The sequence below is a fragment of the Haplochromis burtoni genome, unplaced genomic scaffold (assembly GCF_018398535.1).
Source record: "Haplochromis burtoni strain Fernald_Lab_line unplaced genomic scaffold, NCSU_Asbu1 Contig_118, whole genome shotgun sequence".
In the NCBI taxonomy this organism is placed as follows: domain Eukaryota; kingdom Metazoa; phylum Chordata; class Actinopteri; order Cichliformes; family Cichlidae; genus Haplochromis; species Haplochromis burtoni.
This window is the reverse complement of record NW_024582479.1, coordinates 1,200,823-1,220,822: the sequence shown is the minus strand read 5'-3', so window position 1 is coordinate 1,220,822 and position 20,000 is coordinate 1,200,823. Positions and strand designations below refer to the sequence as shown.

General features: G+C 39.2%; 2 protein-coding genes across 2 annotated transcripts in view; both read right to left on the bottom strand.

Annotated features, from left to right (window-relative positions):
- Nucleotides 1-2,036, bottom strand: part of adora2ab (adenosine A2a receptor b) — a 12,807-nt gene extending 10,771 nt beyond the window's left edge. Inside the window, exon 1 of the mRNA XM_005938834.2 lies at nt 1,694-2,036. The gene's annotated coding sequence lies outside the window, so the exon portion shown is untranslated. The remainder of the gene's footprint in view (nt 1-1,693) is intronic.
- A 2,592-nt stretch (nt 2,037-4,628) lies between these two features.
- The window catches only part of LOC102292921 (breakpoint cluster region protein), an 89,805-nt gene continuing 74,433 nt past the window's right edge, over nt 4,629-20,000 (bottom strand). The window contains exons 9-23 of the mRNA XM_005938835.3: nt 18,362-18,483; nt 17,842-18,007; nt 17,493-17,612; nt 16,989-17,064; nt 16,689-16,793; nt 16,265-16,339; nt 15,893-15,990; nt 14,917-15,048; nt 10,786-10,845; nt 10,481-10,590; nt 10,024-10,163; nt 9,525-9,659; nt 9,316-9,421; nt 8,172-8,334; nt 4,629-8,042 (exon numbers count right to left, since the gene is read on the bottom strand). Coding sequence (XP_005938897.1) covers nt 7,953-8,042; nt 8,172-8,334; nt 9,316-9,421; nt 9,525-9,659; nt 10,024-10,163; nt 10,481-10,590; nt 10,786-10,845; nt 14,917-15,048; nt 15,893-15,990; nt 16,265-16,339; nt 16,689-16,793; nt 16,989-17,064; nt 17,493-17,612; nt 17,842-18,007; nt 18,362-18,483 — 1,698 coding nt within the window. The 3' untranslated portion in view covers nt 4,629-7,952. The remainder of the gene's footprint in view (nt 8,043-8,171; nt 8,335-9,315; nt 9,422-9,524; nt 9,660-10,023; nt 10,164-10,480; nt 10,591-10,785; nt 10,846-14,916; nt 15,049-15,892; nt 15,991-16,264; nt 16,340-16,688; nt 16,794-16,988; nt 17,065-17,492; nt 17,613-17,841; nt 18,008-18,361; nt 18,484-20,000) is intronic.

Below are 20,000 nucleotides of genomic sequence, written 5' to 3'. Positions count from 1 at the left end.
AAAAGACTGACCTACAAAAAAGATGATGAACTCCTTCACCTCCTGAGTCACAGCCACCTAATCCACAACAAAAACACCCTAAACAAAAAATAATTAAAAAAATAAATATACGTAGGAGTATTGGCATCAACCGAAATGTTATTTTTTTGGTTTTTTTGCATGTGTAAAAGTGTAAAAGGTATGAGCTATCCATCCTCATAAGCTGCTTTGATCTCCTTGCGTCAGTAAGACATAAAATACTTCTGTTCATACTTAATGCCTTTTAGGACTGTGACTCAATTTCAGTATTAAACGTAAAGTAATCTGAAAAATGTTGATATTATTGTAATATTTGTGAGAGGTTTTTTAAAGTTTCAGTTTTAAGTTTCAGCTTAATTTCATTGCAGTGTATTGAGTAAAATCAAAGAACTGCAATGCCGTGCACGGAAAATAAGATTTTTCCCTTTCAGTGCTGAGCTATATTGTGTGAATTTGATTTCAATATAGATGGATTTTCCATACTCTACTTACACTAAGTAGCGATATCCTGTGTGTTGCAGTTAATCCCCAGGCATTATCATAAATAGATATTTTATTGCTATATGCATTTGTGCTGTATGCTCTGTAGATGTGCTCTCACAGCCAGCAAAACATATAAAGTGAAATAACAGCTGTTTATTGTCCCTAAAGACATTCATGAATGTTTAAATACAGTTTCAGATGCACATTTCATACTCTGCTGACCACATATGTGCAGCTCTACTTGCATTAATCCTGGCAGTACACTGGACCAAAGTCCGACTTTTCCCTCTTTTATTCTCCTACTGGAGCTTTCTTAGAAGCAAAAGGAATTTAAAAACCAGGCTTGGTCCAGCAGATTTACAAAACTGAAGCAAGAGACTGCATGAGCATGGAAAACTTTCAGAGTTTGATTGAGAAAACTAAATTGGACTTTTAGTTTAGAGACTATAACATAAGATATGCATTCTGCGTTTACCTAATACTTTTCCAGCACATTGCTTTAACCTTCCCCTTCACTTTACCATTATGGTCATAGCTGTACATATATATAGATTCTCATAGCAGCCTTGGAGGAAGTGATAAGAAAATACACATCCTGCTGGAGGGGATCTGCCAGAGTCCTGCCAATCAATGTGCAAGTTCACCAAAAGTCAAACAAATATAAGAAAATTTGGTTTTGTTACTCCTGGCAGCACTGTGGGTATGAGGGAATGAGGAATGAGGGAAGAACTAATCTGACAACATACTGGGAATTCCTGACAGCAGGAACAGACAGGACAACGGAGAGGTAAACAATGTGCAGGGCAACCGAAAAGCTTCAAAACGGTGTAAAATAATATTTGCCCTGTGACGGAAAAATACGTACTAACTACATGAAGTGAGGTACAGTGAATGCACTGCTTCATCTTATTATAACAAGTTTACTACATTACTACATTTTTTTCAAACTTCAGCCGCGTTAAAAAACAATTTTCAGTAAAACGTCCCCACTCCATTGCAATAAAACTTTAATATATAAAATAATGACACTTTGATTTACTGGTTGAAGAATAAGGAGTAATCCAAGCGTGTCAGACGTACCGATGTTATTTGAGTGGGCGTTTACCCGGGAGACACCTGTTCCTCTGTCAACTTACAACTTCGACTTACTAATTATGTCTGAATAGGAAGAAAGCTATTAGTTATTTCTTACCTTATTTTTAGAGCGATTGGGAGGGGGGGGGTCCTTTTTCCTCCACGTGTTCAGATGATCACTGTTCCCGCAGTAAATTCAAATTTAATAAATTAAAAGCGCTGAAAAAAAAGATCAAAAAAGGGGAGAAGAATTTAAACCGGCAGACGAGGCAGTGCGTATGTTTGACAGGAGAGGTCTGAAGGTGAGCACCGACTCGATGCAACAGGAAAACGCTCACCCGCAGCCTCGCCGCGCTTCTCGAGTGTGTGCTGATTATACTGCTTAAGTTGTGGGGACATAAATCTGTTTAGTCATACTCTTTTGGGTCCCGCCTTCTTTTTGAGAGCAAAGCCAAAGCCGTTGCTATGAGCCACTAATTTTTCGAGTGTGGACTGAACTCTGGTTAAAGTCAAGAAAATGATATATTTAGGTAAGGTTTGGAGTTGGAAAGGCTTGGAAATAAATTCAGGTCGGCGCAGTGTTGTTGATGTTAGAAACACGACTGTGTGTGGGTGAGTGGCCTAGAGGAATGGAAATAACCGATCATAGAAGAAAGAAAGTGATATTTAAAGAGCAGAACTCAATTAAAATAAATAACACAACGACTACTACTTCCATATCAATAAATAAACAGCCATAACGTGTCTTCTGAGCTCGCCAATTTATTTATTTAGTCTGAATTAGTGTGTTTGTACATTACACGTCAAATAGTACTATAAACTGTGAATATCCTGAATGATTATGCGCGGTGGAGTTCCTCTATACTGTACTGAGTGATGATTTGTCATACACCAAACTGCGGTATGTAAAGAACCAAAGAATGCTGTATGCAAAATGTCAGTTTTTATGGCATCCTTTGAGTCATGTGACGAGTTTATTATATCAGTGGTTTGGGAGTCAGATATTAGTTCTGGTTCCTGCTTCTAATAAATTATGCATTAACTTTACATTTGAAGTAAAATAAAAAGCTGCTCTTACAGGCTATTCAGGACTTTATCAAATATGGTGCACATTAAAAAAAACACATGGGAAAAGCTCAAATCCGTACTGAATGGTGTTAATCTTTTGGATGTTCGGGCATCACTACTAAAAAAGGAAGAAAGATGGAAATCACTGTATGGGTTCAGAAAAACTTGAAATAAAACAACAACAAACAAAGGTTGTTGGTGCACCCAAGTTAAACTATGCAGGAATCTCAAAGATGCCAAAAACTGTCCCTCTAATGATCACTTGAGGCTGGCTTCAAAAGAGAGTCATTTCCCACAGAGTCATGTTAAAAATACAAAAGTTAACAAACTATACAATCTTATAGGTATAGTTTTCCCTTAATAACGTAACCTTTGAGATACTGATAAGGGTTAAACTTAGGGAAGTGACTGCTTTGATTGACAGATGTGGTAACAAAGGGAACTGTAACCAATACCTGTCTGTTAGTGCTCATGTCCTCTAATTCGACTCACTGACCGAAACCTTTACACTACAGTGCTTTCAGGAGCACATAATGGAGTGATCCGATTTAATATTACAGCTTGCTGTGTCTTAAGAAGCTTGAGCTTTTTTAGTTTCTGTATAGTGAAATTCAAGTATTTAGTAACTGGCTCCATGTGGTGTGCACATTCACTTAGCTAGCCAAAGATTCTGTCCCAGGTGGAAACAAACATTTGGAGGTTGTATAAGGAAGGGCATCCGGTGTAAAAGTCTGCAATATCGAATATGTGCTGATACCTGCTGTGGTGGTCCCTTGTAAATATGGGAGCAGCAAAAAATAGCTTACTTAGTATTAACCAGAAAATAGTTTTGTTTATAAACAAAGCTTCCTAAACTTTATTTATGGTTCCTAAAAAAAAACAAATGGCGTCACTAAAACTGCTAATGTTTAACAACAGTGGATGATGTTATGGTGGCCATGTCCATTTTTTATCTACAGTCTATGGTTAACACATCACCATGTAAGGAAAAAATATTTATACACAAGATTCAGCTACCAGCTTCTGTAGGCCGAGCTCATTTAAGATAAACTGAGGAGAACAGGAAAACTGTCAGAGCCATCATCCCACGATCCCAGGAGGAGAGGGACCAACCGGCTTGTTATCAGCGCGCTCTTAAAAAGTGACTCTGAAGAGAAAGAGTCCAGGTGCTAATCTGTCAGCCATTGAAAAGATTTGATGCATTCTGAGAAAAAAAAATGCAAAAACAGCTGAAACTTTTATGTTACGCAAGAATGGAATGACGTTTTTATTGATTTCCTCAGTTGCCCAAAAATGTGCAGAGTTGCCAAAATGTGACATGAATCAACACTGCGGTAACGCCGTGTCCCAACACTTTGGGGTTTCTAGAATCAAAATAAAATCTGAGAGTATTTCTCCAAAAAACAATCCATTTCAGATTCATTAGATACAAACGTCTCGTTTAAATTAAATAAATGTTTTAAATGATTTAGAAAAATGTTTATTGTGTTATTTTTGTGGAATTTCTAAATGTTTCATGAGCGTTTTTGTACACTGAGTTTTATAAATGTTGAACATCCAAAGATTAATTTTTTTCTTTCCTTTTTTTTTTACAAACTATCTCAAATGATAAACATGATGCCCAGCAACATTACGATGCATATGTAGTTAATGTTTTAAACACTGTTTAGCCTCTCTAGGTTTTCTGGATAATACTATACTACCACAGACTTCACAAAAAAAGGGGGGTGATTTTGTTTAGATACAGGAGATTTTATTTAGCATTTTGTGTACAAACATAGGCCGCAAATGCCTTCCAAACATGTTTGCCCTCAGAATACAGTATTCCTTTTTTTCATTATTCCTTTTTACAGTTCTACAAGCAGAACATTGAATATTTAACAGGAACAAGAGTTAAAAGTTGAGGAATAAAAAAAAGTGTTGTTGGTCACCAAGTCTCATCCTCACCTTTACATCGTTATATGCTCAGTAATGCAAAAGAATACTTTTTGAAGGTTGGAAAAGCCTAATTTAATGGCAGCATGTTGTTGAAGAAGTGGCAATAGCAGTGTCGTGTACAGTAAATGCAAGAGATTTGGAACTTTCATATAGAAGAATATATGGTCAGAGTACTCCACAGAAAAACGAAACCTTTTTTTTTTTTCTCGGTTGGGACTGAGGTTGTGGAGGGAACTGTATTATGGAGGGTACATGCAGTTACGGTGACAATCAACAGACCAAAACAATGCAGATTTAGACTAATATAAGACTCTTTTCTCCTCTACCACATACTGTACTGATAGTTTGGATTTTGAAAGAGACTAGAGATGTACCGTCTCAATCCCCAACGATCAGCGAACGCCACATTAAATAAAAGAGAAACCAGATTATGCATACTCTAGTATTATACACATTATACAACTCTATGGAAAAAGCAGGAGGAGTCTGAGTTCCGGGAACTCACAGAATCTACCTTTTAAATTAAGAAGAACCTGCACTTCCTATTAGCTAGACAATCACAGTGGCCAGTCTGTTGTTCAACACAAATAACTAAATATGAACTGACAATGCAGGAACTGAGAGTTGAAAAATCACTGCAGTTCTACATAGTCAGGGCCAAATAGAGACAAACAGTTGTAATTCTAAGACGTAAGATTTTCCCAAAGAAAGCACACCAGATAAAGACAGTTTTTGAACATTAATTTAGCTTTAGATGGCAACATCTTAAATAAATAGATCCAGGCTGTGCAAAAGCATAAATAAATAAAAATAGAGGATATAAAACTTAAGAAAATAACAAAGATGGACTTGGGGAAAATGTTTTGATCCATTGCCCTAAAAAGACAGACAGATGTTAACACAGTTTCTCTTTTAACATTATGTGCATCACAGTCAAATGAAGGTGGCAGGTAGGATAGGCATGGAGCTGAGAGTATGAGCTAAGACCACACTTAAGTTTAAGGTCCTGTCTTAGTCGTCAGCGAGATGAACGATGTGTGGCTGTCCTCAGCAAAGGCAACGGGAGAACGAATGTTTTCACAGTCAGCACTATCACTGACATTCAGAGGCCCACGGGCGCTAAACAAAAGCGTAAGTGTCGAGGCACGATAGGGTAGAGTAGAGCAGGCAATTAGGACTTGCTATAAAGGTAACAAGTGTAATAATGAATAAATGACTGGTGGTGGTGCATTCGGCCTCTCACAACCTACAGGAGTACAGGCAAGAAAAATATCTTTGAGATGCTGCAAGGGCAAAGCGAGAGCAAATGCGACGTTTAGAGGGTTCACCTGTATCCGAATGCAAGAACTGTGTTTTCCATCATAATTTACTCATGTGTGCTTTTCCACTCCATCTTCATCGTGGCCACAAGCACACGTGAACCCTTATCAGATCCATTTAACTCATTCATTGGTTTTACAGCCAGTCATGATAACTAGCCTTGAATTGGCTATAAAAAGTAAGCAGTATAAGCAGTAGTGATATAAAAATCTTTAGAAAAAAAAAAGAACAAAGAAAGGATAAAGATCCCCATGAACTACATCCCACATCATGGATACAACACAGCAATAGCAGGAGCGCACAGAAATAAAATGAACAAAACATGCCTGCATGTTAAATCAATCATACTGCAAAAAAAAACAAACAAAAACATTTTAAGAGCTTGTCTCTAACTTGGCCAGTGAGTTGTGGACAAATAATCAGGAGGACATTTTGCCATGTGTGCGCAAGCAAATCAATATTCCTTCATTTAAGACAAAAGATGCGCTGTTCGCTGGACATAAACGCAGAGTGCTCAGGTCACTTCAATGGTAATACAGTAGTTCTAACATTGCATTAGTGCACTTCTGCAGCCACAGATTAAATGGTTACAAAAGGAGACAACGCCATGTGTGTATGAGATGTATCATGACATTGCATAATGTCTACACTAGACAGGCAATCTCTGGATGGGAGATGTGCTGATAAGGACCAGCTAGCAGTCAAAGAGCTTCAGTCTTTTCCACAGCAACATACAGTATGAACTACAAAGTGTGTGTTACCTTCATAATATTAATAATAATAACAATATCGAAATGAAGAACTGATAGAAGAGCTGAGCAGTTTCTATTAGAACAAGGCTAAATCTTGCTTAATTACTGCAAGACTTGAAGTCAAGGCTAAAACCTACTACTTTCTTAAACAGAAACCTAAGTTCACATAGAAAAAAACAAACAAACCAATTTCTCCCCGACGACCCCAAAATAAATTACAGTAACAGCAACAATGATTATACTGTTAACCAAAAAGAAAAATACAACTTTAAGATTATGTACATGTACTTTATCTGTAAATACAACCGCTTCCTTTTTCCTAACAAAAACCCCCCAAAAAACATATTGATTTGGCAAGACGTCCTATGTTACAATGCGAAGGACATTTCGTCAGCAAAGATATGAACACAGACAACTCCTATGTTAGAAAATATATTGCTTCCTGTGCATTTAAGCTGAAGGTTACTTTGAGACACAACACAAATAGAGGAAACTTGCTTTTGTGGTCAGACAAACGGCAGGCAGTCAGACTGCAGTGTATTACAAATCACTGGGTTCACTTCACCAAGCCGTAGCGTTTCACTCCAACCGGGTTTGTTTACGTTGTAAACACTTTAACATACAGGTGTTGGCTTCCTGTGATACAGAAAAAAAGAAAAAGCCAGCACGACGGCGACAGCCACACACTGACTTTCAGTTTCATCAAATGTCTGCACTTGTTTGAAAGAATGCGCTGAGATTATGTGAGACATACTTAGGATTTTCCTCAACTGGACATGAAGCAACGTTTGAGATGGAGAAACACATTTTGCAACAGTTTTTCCTGCGATTGGTTAAAATAAAGATGTACAGAGAACAATGCCCAAAAGTTCGTAGAGATTCTGATTTGTTGGCGAACCAATTCCAGAAAAATCAACAATCCTGACTCGTTCTGTGCGATTTTGTTCATTCGAACTTCTCAAATTATGAACCACAACTGTGTAAAAGCTGCAAAGGTTCACCGCTGAGACAACAAAAACCAGGTGGTGGATGCATTACACTGGAGGTACATGGAATCATACTAATTATCAGGTAATGACAGATAGGAATGGCAAAGACCTCACATACTCTGTACTTAAGAGGCCCAGTGGCGCCCTCTTGTGTTCAAGCACAACAGGCATCACCGGAGACAAATCCTTCCCAGCTGCAAAAGCTGAGCGGAGTGCAGTCAGTCAAATAAAAAACACACGACAGGAGGCTCGCTCTGAGCCAGTGTCCGTCTCTTTGTTCACACAGCGGTGATCAGAGTCAGCGTTAGCTCTATACTTCAGTGGAGAACAGGATGCTCTGTCGTTTACTGTCTGGGGTGGGAATCGTCTCCAGCTGGAGGAAATACAGCAACACCTGGACCTGTATTGAGAAAGTTTAAAAAATGAGCAAATTAAAAATATAAGTATCGTAATGAGCCAAGCACCTTTACAGAAAATACAAACACAAAATGGCAGAGGGCAGAGATTGAAGATAAACTGTGTGGCTTACCTGTGCCATCACTTCCAGGGACCAGCTGTCCCCCATGCTGATGGGCTGTGTTGGGTTAGCGGGGATCTTGCTGTCCTTCTCAGCGGGCCTTAGTAAGGTCGGCCCGAACACCGTTGCCAAATTATGGAGAGACATCTTGTTGATACTCTCCTTCTCTGCCACCCTGAGGAGAGGAAGAGTTGAGTAGATTAGTAATAAAGATGCAGAACAAGAGCGATGTTAATGTGCAGGGATGGAGATGGACTGCTCTGAGCGCAAATATGAGCAAGTTGGAGATGCTAGTAAGTGCGGCAGAAGAGTTTATAGAATAAAACGGGATAACTGTCCACAGACACTCCATCCAAATAATAATCACAAGCTCCTCCACCTCTGACATTCCTTGTCATTTTTTACATATTTTATTTCCTTAACCTTTATTTATACAGGTAGTCCCACTGAGACTTAATGTCTCATTTACAAGAGAGACCCAATAATTAATACCGATAAAAAGATTATGAGTCTGCCCAACAATCCTGATATTCTGTTTATTATTTAAGTTGGCTGTGGAGCGACGTCTGCTAAATATGGCCTCTGCAGTGTGAGGATTTCTCTGTTTTACCTCAATTACAAGAACATGTTGTGGTTCTAAATATGCAAACAGGCATGAAACTATCCGAAAACGTTCTCTTGGATATAGTAGTAACAGACAATTTTTGGGTCTAAATGATTTCTGATAACAAAACAATAACATTGTCAACCAATACTGAAAAAGCTTTGACTCTATAAAGACATTAAAAGTAAAAGTAATAAATCTCCAGTTCTATTCAGTGCACAGTCAGGCTGTTTGCAGTTGCAAGTGATTTATACCTAACAGTATAAAAGCGACATCAATACAGAAAATCACTGAGGTGAACACTGCACCATAATGATGTTCACATAACACAATAAACTGTCTCAAGTTTAAAACAATATTAACATTTAGATGTTTTGGAGACAAATGTAAAGAAAATCCATCTGAAAACACACTCGTGAGTGATCGCCACCTAATGCATCAACTATAAAAATTTACGTTCTTGAATTTGGTTTGTCTTTCTTTCTGTGCACATTGGTGTGTGCAGTCATGTCTACTTTCTATGCATGCATTATTGTGTTTAGTTGTTTATACCTCTTTAAGTGATCCAAAAGGAAAAGGAATGTGACCAGGTTGGGTTCGGGCAGTGACAGCAGCAAGTTCAGCATGCAGCTCTCTTTGGCAACACTATCAGTCAGGGCTGCAGAGGAGGGAAGGGAAAGATACAGCTGCTTATACATTTCTTGTAAATAAAGCAGTTCAAACTGCGTATGTGTGGGAAAACCTCAAAGTCAGTATCTTACTGATGCCGCCTGCAAAATTGGGATAGAGCTCATCGGTAAAGAGCGGTTCCGGCAGCTCTCTGAAGTACAGCTTCAAGGTCCCAGCGATGGCATTGACATCCATCTCACTCATCATCACTGACACATCTTTGTTATCTGCAGGAGAGACGAGAGCAGCCTGAAACTGGATGTTTGCCAATCATAACGCTAGGAAACACCTCAGAACAAACTGCCGTGCCTCCTAACTGTTAGCGTCGAATTAAAAGTGCAAAGTAGGATACCCAATTATTCGCTAATACATAAATTGATTCCCCTGTCAGTCTGGTTAATGATGTCAAATCATTAACCTCTTGATGTCTTCTTCATGATGTCTTTATAAAGGGCCAAGTTGGTTCGGATGGCTTTTGTCCCTTAATAAATGATCATTTAAAAATGAAACATGTAAGATTGACAAATATGCAAAAATAAAACCCCCAAAACAAAAGAAGTCATCAGGTATACGGATGGCAGAGATACTTACTGGTGTCAAAGGCAGTCTTCAAGGCCTGAATGTCGGTGGCCACTCCTGACACTCTGTAGATGCCCACCTCCTCCATGCCCCTCCTTTCAATCTCCTCTAGGCACTGCCGGACAATGTAGGGCACCTTGGAGCGCTCTCGTCTGGATGAAAACAAAAAAGGAATCAAAAAGGAGGGTCTGAAATAACATTTGTTACAACTGTATATACAGTATGCTACGCCAACTGACTTCAGCCATTCACTGGCCTATTCTCTAAAACATGACAGTCTGCCACAGTTTGGGATAAGACTGAGTAACCTGGCACAAGGAATAATACAGATGTGATTATTCTGATTACAGAAAAATTACTGTGAGCAACTGTCCTAGCCCTAAAATGTCAGAGGAGAACACAAATAGTAATGACCTGGACATTTCACAGTGCTGGTGGGCAAATAGTCACTCTTCATTTATTTACTCACTTGGTCACTGTGGAGATCTTAACTCCAAACACACCCATGGGTTTCTCCGAGGGCATCCTCTTCAGGCTAAACTCTCTGCTGGTGAACTTCATGGACAGTTTAATCTCAATCTGATGAGAAACAGAACTCAAAGTTAAAAAACAAATCAAACCATTGCACAATCTGAATCGACCTGCTTCCCATTTCTCATTAATGCATACTACTATGATCTAAATGTAAAGCTACATTAGAGCTGCTAGTGAGTGTAATACAGGAGGAAAATCTTGTTTAAGTTTTGATATCTTTATTTTGTGTGATCCACTCACCCCATTCATGGGAATAACTGTTCTCTGCCAGTCTTTGCCTTGGAGAGTCTGAGGATCAAGCTGAGTTGAGGAAACATGATAAAGAAAAAAACATAAATGCTCACACTGAAGGATACTCATACTGAACATTGAGAAAGTTTCAAATAATGGAGCAGCATAAACGCAAGTAATCACCGCAAGTCAAAAATTAAAAGCTCAGGCTTCAGTCTTCTGGATCTGTATGATCTCAGTGAGAGTGGACAGAGGCCCCACCCACCAGCTTTACAAATCTTCTGTTTGTGAATGGCAGCCAACCACTCAAAGGTTGTCTTAAAGGGTTAGAACGGGGTGGGAAACTCCAGGCCTCGAGGACTGGTGTCCTGCAGGTTTTAGATCTCACCCTGGGTCAACAGACCTGAATCAAATGATTAGTTCATTACCAGGCCTCTGGAGAACTTCAAGACATGTTGAGAAGGAAATTTAGCCATTTAAATCAGGTGTGTTGGATCAAGGACACATCTAAATCCTGCAGGACACCGGCCCTCGAGGCCTGGAGTTTCCCCACCCTTGGGTTAGAAGCTAAAATGGCTCGATTTCAGACAGTGGATGAGCTGCACTGAGGCCCAGATAAAAATATTATTTGGAAATTTGAGTCATGTGAAGATTCAGAGAGTACATTCAAACTAAAGACATGTTCCAGGATCCATTGTGCATGTTTGCTGGGGAAGAAGGTGACATGACCCCCCCCGGAAAAAAAACAAAATAAACGAACAATAAAAGTGCTTATGATAGTCTTCTATTAGAAGTGGTAGAAGGTACAATTTTGAGAAATTTTGCTGTACTTCAGTTACGTTCTTCTTCTACTCCACCACCTTTCAAATGGAAACACTGTTCTTTAAAGACCTTTATTTGACACAAATACTCAATGGTAGATTTTTTTATATTTAGAAATTTTCCTCAGATTTTCTCTTTTACAATGAAACTATGCAACATTTATTTTGTGATCCTCTGACTGGGCATGAGACAAAGCAGGTTGCTCATGTAAAATGCTGCTTATGCATTGATGGAACATTAACAAACTAATAATATGTCAGGTATAAGGACAGCTTACTGTGAAACTACTACTTTAAGCTGATAATATTCATGTACTTACCTAATATTAATTTTGCAGTGCATTTACATGAAACAATCTATATTATTAAACCTTTTAGATCTAACCGGATCAAAAAATTATCACTTTTTTACAATTGAAAGAATAACTTCAGTATTTCGTTTGGAGCCACTGCAGCTTTATAAATTATTGATGTTTATTTGCTTTATTATGATGATCTTAAAAAGTCAAGGCTATATTTAAATACTGTTGTCCTACTTACTGTGCTGCTGTGTTATGTCAGAAAAGCAGAGCATAAAGTTATAATTGCATCAACTGTCTTACTCTGCTGTAGCAGAATGTTTTGAAATGTGATTTGCAGACACACTACACCCTTCGCTATATATTTAGAAGCACGATAAACAAATGTAATTTATTCAGAGGTACTAACTACACTCAAATCAAAGAGCCATGCCATCCTGGGCAATAAAGGCTAAGTGCGAACAAACACAACTCACAAAATGCAACAAACACGCTCATACACAGTATACGCATGCTGGGTGTGTTTACCTAGTATAAGCCCCATCTGGTTGGCTGCAAAGCTGGATCAAGTTTCTCACAACTGAATCAAACTGAAGAGATTGGAGTGCTCTTTGGTTTGAGCCATTTATCTATAAAGAATTACATTCCACTAAAAAACAGCAAAGCCATAAGAGCTGGCATCCTCGTCGGCCTAAAAGCTTTCAGACACAAACATGATGCTGTCGTCTCTGACTTTTAGTGGCTTTTTTTCCAATAATTCGACAATCTGGTCAAGTGAACAATGATAAAAGCTGGAATTTAGCCAGCATTGCAACACGAGGGTAAACAATAGTTGTCACAGCTCATTCAGATGGAGACAGGACTTTACACAATCCATGAATGCAAGGTGTGGATGCGTACGTTTAAAAATTGAAAGTATGAAACAAGAGGGATGTTTATGGTGTAGAATGAAAGGGAAAGGACTAATGATGCAGTAAAAATGGGGGAATTCAGGCTGATGATGTGACAAACTGACACCAAACTTTAGAACTTTAGTGGGCTGAGTGATTTTTACAATCTGTTTTTTTTTCTACTCTCCTTGAGCACTAAAAACACTTTATACAGCTTGATTCATTCACCCATTGATACAAGCATTTTTTGGTACAAGTTCTTTTTTAACATTCATACACAATGACACTCCAATGGACACATCGTAGAGCAACTTGGGGTTCAGTACCTTCCCAAAGATACTTGGGCAGCCAGGCATGGCACCATCAACATTGCGGTTAATAGATGAGCTGCTCTACCTCCTGAGCTACAGTGACCCTTAAGTTTAGGAAAGATTATGGAAAAACAAGCAAACAAAAATGGACTGGTACTTATGTAGTGCTTTTCTACTCTAATTGAGCAAACCCAGTCACACACACAATCACACTCGTACTTTTTATAAGCCTCAGCACTTGGTCTAACATTCACACAACATTCACACTAACGCTCAGACGGATGCATCGGGGTTTAGTATCTTTCCCAAGAATACGTCAACTTGCAGACTGGAGAAGTCATGGATTGAGTCACCGATCATCCCTTATAGCATACGTGAAATTATCATAGAAAAAGAAAACTTCTTTTTTTTACTTTGATTCTAAGATAAAGAACAAACATGCAGGAAAAACTGCACTAGCTAGAATACACACCAAGGACCTGCTCAAGTATACATCCATGTTATATGTACTCTTATTACCCATATATCAGGTCAATCCTTAAGCACCCATGTTTTGCCTCTTATTTTGCCTCTTATGCTAGATACCAGCCAGTCTGAAAACTAAACAGTCATTTTTTTAATCTCAGCATGCACCTGACTGATCAAACACTCAAAAAAGCTGCAGAGTAAAATGTAGATTCAATAAGCCACCGTGACTTTTGCTGAACACAGCAGCAACTTTGCCTTGGATTTGTGAAAATCCTGCTGAGTAACCTTCCAACAGCTCTGTGAGTTTTTTCCTTTTAAAATGACATCATCTGTCAAAATAGGATCGTGTCTGAGGCTTAGAGGAGCCACTAGGTGGAGTATGTGACTGTAAGTCACAGTTTGGAAACTTATCCTAGTGTAGATAGCTTTTTCCAACCAGCATGGATGCAGAATTCTCAGAATAAATACAGCTGTCCTCCGTAATGCGTGTGTGTGCATACGGCATGAAACAACATGTACGCAATGTTGCACCAGTGTATTTGTAACAATCATTTAAAAGGTTACAGCTATTATTTTGTGGGTTTTTTTTTTTACTCCAGAGCAAATGGGCTGCTATATACATGAAGGTTAGTGTGTGTGAGTGTTTGTGGTAAACAGAGCAAAAAAAGCTTACAGCAATGTCCAATCATGCTCGTGCACACACAGACGCACACTGAAGCTGACGAAGGAGTAGAAAAAGGGATTGTTTTTGGTAGCAATGGATGAAAGAAGCAACTCCTGTTTTTCACGTTTTTTATCTTTGCCTTTGTCTCTGTTAATCTTCTAGGTGACACTTTGCAGTATCCGGTGGGGTGGGGTTGCCTTCGTGATTAAATTCCTGACTACCTAAATCTGCCATCAAACTATGGTCAGTCAGATGGGTTCAGCATAATGGCAATTTTATGGGTCTGGCATTATTATGGAGAGAATACTTTATGGTACTGATTTCATATTTACTTCCTCTGTGGAGGACGACTTTGCTGCTACTCAGTACCCATTCCTCATGGTGGTGATAAATATTTGAAACAGCTAAGCCTGGCAGGAAGCAGTGAGCACGTACAGCTTTTTACAGCTTTTATTAAACCGCTACAAAGTCACTCCACTTTTTCTTTTTTCAAAATTACAGTCACCTGCAAGTGCAGACAACTTCACTGAAACCCATCTTCATTTAGCCAGCCTCTACCTATCCATCACATATTCCTCTAACAAGCTTCACTGATCATATGGTATGCGGCACCTATTGTGGCATAAATGCTTATCAGCAATGAGTCATGGTGGTCACGGCTGAGAAAAGGGTGACGTCATGTCATACCGGGATCTGTCCTTTCCCCATGATGCGGTCTGTACCGTCTCCATCCTCTTTGTTCTGCTTGGTCTTGTTGTAGCTCTTTTCGTAGCAGAGCAGCCTCAGGGTCTGAGAGCCCTCCAGCTCGATTTCAAACTCCTTCAGCAAACAAAGAGAGACAGAAAAAAAGCTATTGAGGAAAGAATAAATAAAAGCAAAGGGCGGGAAATATTTGAATACAGTGATGTCTGCAGATAAAGATCATGCAAAAGAGCCATGATAACTTCAGAGACATCACCATGGCATTGCATTTCAATACGACCAACGACAAAACGCAGCTGACCATTACTTCCTGTAATTGTGTAAGAGAACGTACTGCATATGTTTTGCACATATTTTTTGAGGCCCACACTACGTTGGTTCACTTAGCTTTTGACCAGATGTGAGTCATCACCAGCAGCTCTTCATTAGTTAATATTATTTCCACTTTGCTGGGCAAAATCCTCAAAGAGTCATTGGGTCCACTATGGAGCACACCCTGTCACACATGAACTGATCCTGTGATTATGTCTCAGAGCTTTTCTTGCTTCACCCAGCTATGCCATTAATGCATTCTTGTTTGTGCACGTGTGCTTGCTTCCATGTATATATGGAGTATGTATATGTGTGTTTTGTATATTCTTGCTGAAGCTCTGGATGCTTTGGATTTGTTTAGACATCTTTTAACTGCTCGGAGATGGATGCCTAAATGATTAAAAGACCAGATGTCAGCTACATGAACTATGCTAAGACGGAAATGTGTGCAGGTATGTGTTCCTGAGTTGCACTGATATGACGGAGAGGATGGAGAGATTTGTGCAACTGAGGATTCAATGCAGGCACCAGCTGGTACATGTGGGTGAGCAATCTCTTTATAATGTCACAGAAACAACTACATGTCTACTTCATCAAATCCAGCTTTGAAGGTATGTGTATGTTGAATTGCACACGCTTTATCTCTTACCTCATTCCATTTGGGTTCACTGGTGTATCGATACACTCTCGTCTTGGCTTTATTTGAAAAGAACCCAAAGGAGTCCACCTCCAATGTGCAGTAGAGATCTGGCAGGGAGGAAACAATTTAATACAATTTACATTTATATGGCAAATCACGTCGTCTTTGTGAATGTATTACATTAGTAAAAGAATGGGCTGAATGTTTGATGCTACCCTAGGAAAATAAATCAAATCAAATGTCTACGAATTTCAGCCCGTGGATCCAATTACACACTCACGATTGAAAGTTTAAACAAAAATAACACTGTTTCCGCTGCTTATGAACAAATTAAAATTGAATTGAACTGAAAGGTTGCGTGGGTGAAGGTCAGTGACTCACTTAAGCTCTGTTTGAGGCCGGAGGCAGAGTGGATGATTACATTCAGGAACCCGTAGAGACCGGAGGATTCATCCTCTGGAAAAACGGTCAGTGAGCAGACAGTAATAAAAAGTTAGGAGGCACTAGAAAAGCATGCCGATCTCTGCATGTTTTGGAACAGAGTGAGAAAAGGAAGGAAGAGGTTTAACAGACGTGCTCTGTATTAAACATCTGGGTTTAAAACCAATCCTCAATTTTCCCAGTTATTAATGATTACTTCATTCCTGGGGACATTATGGGAAAGCTCAAGGTTTCCAATAAAAGCACAGACAAACCAAGGCTGTAAATAAAACTGCCTCATAAGCACTCATGAATATCTTTAACTTAAAAGAAGTCTGTAAAAAACACAAAATTATGTTGGACAAAATAAAAACAGTCACTCTACCTTCTTTGTTAATACTAAGTGGAATGTGGTGGACAGTTTGTAGTTTTATACAAGAGCTGGTCAACATCTGCAGCTCCATGGACGTCAGGGAAACTGTTTTAAAACCTTGAGGAGAGACAGTATATTTCAATTTTAAATCACACTGTACTTTAAAAAAAAAAACACCACGTGCCGTACAGATATGCAAAAAAATATTGGTTTCTTAGCCTCAATCGATTGGTAGTATTTACATAAACATGCCCAAATTTTAGTATCTTGCACTTCAGATGACTGAGCCGGTCCAGCCTGACTGACACTTACACTTCTTCTGCTGCTCCTTGATTATCTCCTTCCACTCTGCACGTTCATAGTCAGATGAAATCAGGAAACTGTAGCTCTGAAAAACAAACACATGGGAGGCGTTTGAGAAAAACAGATGGTCACAAAATAACAGGAAGACCAACACGATAGCTCAATGCACGTTCATGTTCATCCTTTAAGTTTCTCGAACTCTCACAGCAGTGACCAAGTCTCACGGTTACTGTTTAATGCATTCACTGTCTATATGTCTATATTCTCTTTATGCCTGTTGTCATGTACTGACGTTGAGCCAGCATAATTGTACAAGGTGTCATGCAGAAATTGATACACACTCATAAAAAGAAAGTATGCAGTTACAATAGAAGTTAGCAACCCAAAAATTAATAAAAATAACTTTAAAAACAACAATTAAAATGAGGAGAAGGAGCAGTGAGGGGAAGCTGATGGGAAAGAGCTGTTGATAAAATAAAAGCAGAGGTAGTTTAGGATAGAAAGCATCATTACCTTTCCATTCTTGTTGTAGAATCTGAGGGGTATGCTTGGGGATGTTAACAGGAGCAAAGACTCCTGTTCAGACAGCTTCTTCCGGAGGCGATCAATGACTTTTGAACCCTTGTTTGCTCTCTGGTGGTGAAAATATTTGACTTTATTTGGAAGAGCGTGAAAAACCTATTCAACTGTGAGTAACTGCTACATTTGGACTGCTTGAAATACAAAAAAAACAAAAAAGAAATAATCTTGTTTAAGTTTCCAAACAGATATCGGTGAAACTACTGCACATATCCAACTCGAAGAAGCGTCTACTTCTGAATATCTGCATGCAGAAATCTGGATTAGAGCACATCTACGATACCTTCTCTCTCTGAATCTCGCTGCGGAGGTGTGAGATCTTGACCTTCATGGCGTCCAGCTCTTCATCGGGGACTTGAGGGATGGTAAGTGGCTCAGCCTCCTCGGGGCCCTGGAAGGTCATTTCGCTCAGGGGGATGTACCACTTACAGTCGTACTGCTGGTTTTTACTGCAGCAGGAGAAGGACAGGAAATTAAAAGGAGAGTGCTGGTTAAAAGAAAGTTAAAAAAAGGGGTACATGAAAGACGATGAGCCAGGGATAAATGAAGAAAAGTACTTATTATCTGTAAAACAAAAAAAAATATCAAGAGGGTCTTTTGGGAAAATATTTCAAATAATAGAGATTATTAAATCTGTGTCAATAACTCTGGTTGTTGTTGTGAAGCTTAGGTCCTGTTCTAACATAGATGTTAACTGTCATTACTAATTTTAGACTTGTTCGCCAGCATTGCTGCTAATCTGCTGGATGCATGTCAGTGTATCTCATCCCGGAGACTGAGAAAAATAAGCAGATTCTTCTTACCCTCCAATCTGTTTCTTCAGCTTGGCGCAGAGCAGCAGATCGGTGAAGAGGAAGACGTGCCGAAGCTTCCTGGCTCCCTCCACCAGCTCCACCATGAAACTGTCCTTCAGCAGCTGGCGGTTCTATGGCAACAAAAGACAACACTCAGGGGGTCAGTAAAAAAGACAACACTTTTATGTTGATAACTAAACAGCTCACAAAAAACAAACAAAAAGAAAAAACAGAGTCACTTGGAGAAATGTGCATCCAAACTGAATTGCTGGCAGTCTGGATAATGGGGGTAATGGAGGCGGCGGCATTTTAGGGAGCTCAGACCATTTTAAGAGTCACAGTAATAAATGTGTGAAATTCTCTGGAAAGGTCACAATCAGTTTGCAGAACCTTTTCTTAGGTGCCTCATCTAAAAGCATTATCGCTCCTTCCATTCTCCCAAATTCCTACTTCTCTTCCACAAGTGTGTGAAAGAGGACACTAGAAGGAAAGGACGGTGAAGGAGGGAAGGGAGAGAGGAGTTTAGCTTTACAGCATCAAAAATGACAAAAACCTCATTAGCTCATTGTGTGCAATCGTTACTTTCCCCATTGCCCAAAAGACATTAAAAAAAATTATTTTCAAATGCTTGATCTGGCATCATCATCACGAACCATGGGATCACACAGGAAAGGATGAGTAAGGGAGGAAACGAGAGGAGGAAGAGTGATGTTTGTGACATCAGTGACCAGAGCTCTGATCACTGATGTCAGACTATATAATGAGATGTGTAATATCATCATTTGCCAAAAGAGGGCAGTGATGCCCTTTGCTAAGAAGGAGACGCGAGACTGGGCATTAAAACAAAAACAGAGAGCAAATGAAGCTCAAACCACAGCTCAGAACGAAACAATCTGCTTTTAAATGGTCATAACCTTTGTTTTACTTGTGGTTAGAGATTAGATCCAAGTGGTTCACTGTAAAAAGGAGATACAATTTGGAAAAAGACAACAAAATCCCTTTCACTCATTTGTGACACCACTTTTATTCTTCTGATTGACTGTACACGTGATCATTTCTACTGAATTGCTTTAAATACTTTTTTAAAATCTGTTCAAATTTAACTAGTAAAGTTTCAATTTTTCACACGCTTTATTGGATTGTATGGATTTCCTTTGGCTAATTACCAGAAAAACTGTCCAACCAAAGAATGAGGCTTTAATGCTCCTTTTACATCTTCCACTGCAACCAAACCATATTTTTCTTCATGTACGGTAATGACCGCAGACCCCAATTTCACACCAGCACTTGACTTCCCAAATCCTGTCAGTCTAACAGGAAAACCCTGAAACATGACATCACACTTTCCAGAACCAACGACATGCCTCGTCTTCATCTTTGTGCAGTTTTTCTCCTTTCCCCTCTCCATCACAAATACACAGTTACTGTCACCGCCTGAAAACACTGAAGTGGACATGACGCTAATGAAAGAGAAGTTTATGTGCTTACAAATTCTCACTGGGCATCTGCTAACAAGGAGGAGAATCATGCTGTGTCACTCAGTGTTTAAGCCCGAGAGAATCAAAGGAGGATGACCAAGACAGAGAGGGAAAGAGATAATGGGGCATGATTTTAAAAGAAAAGTGTCAGTGATGGGGTGGGGGGTGGG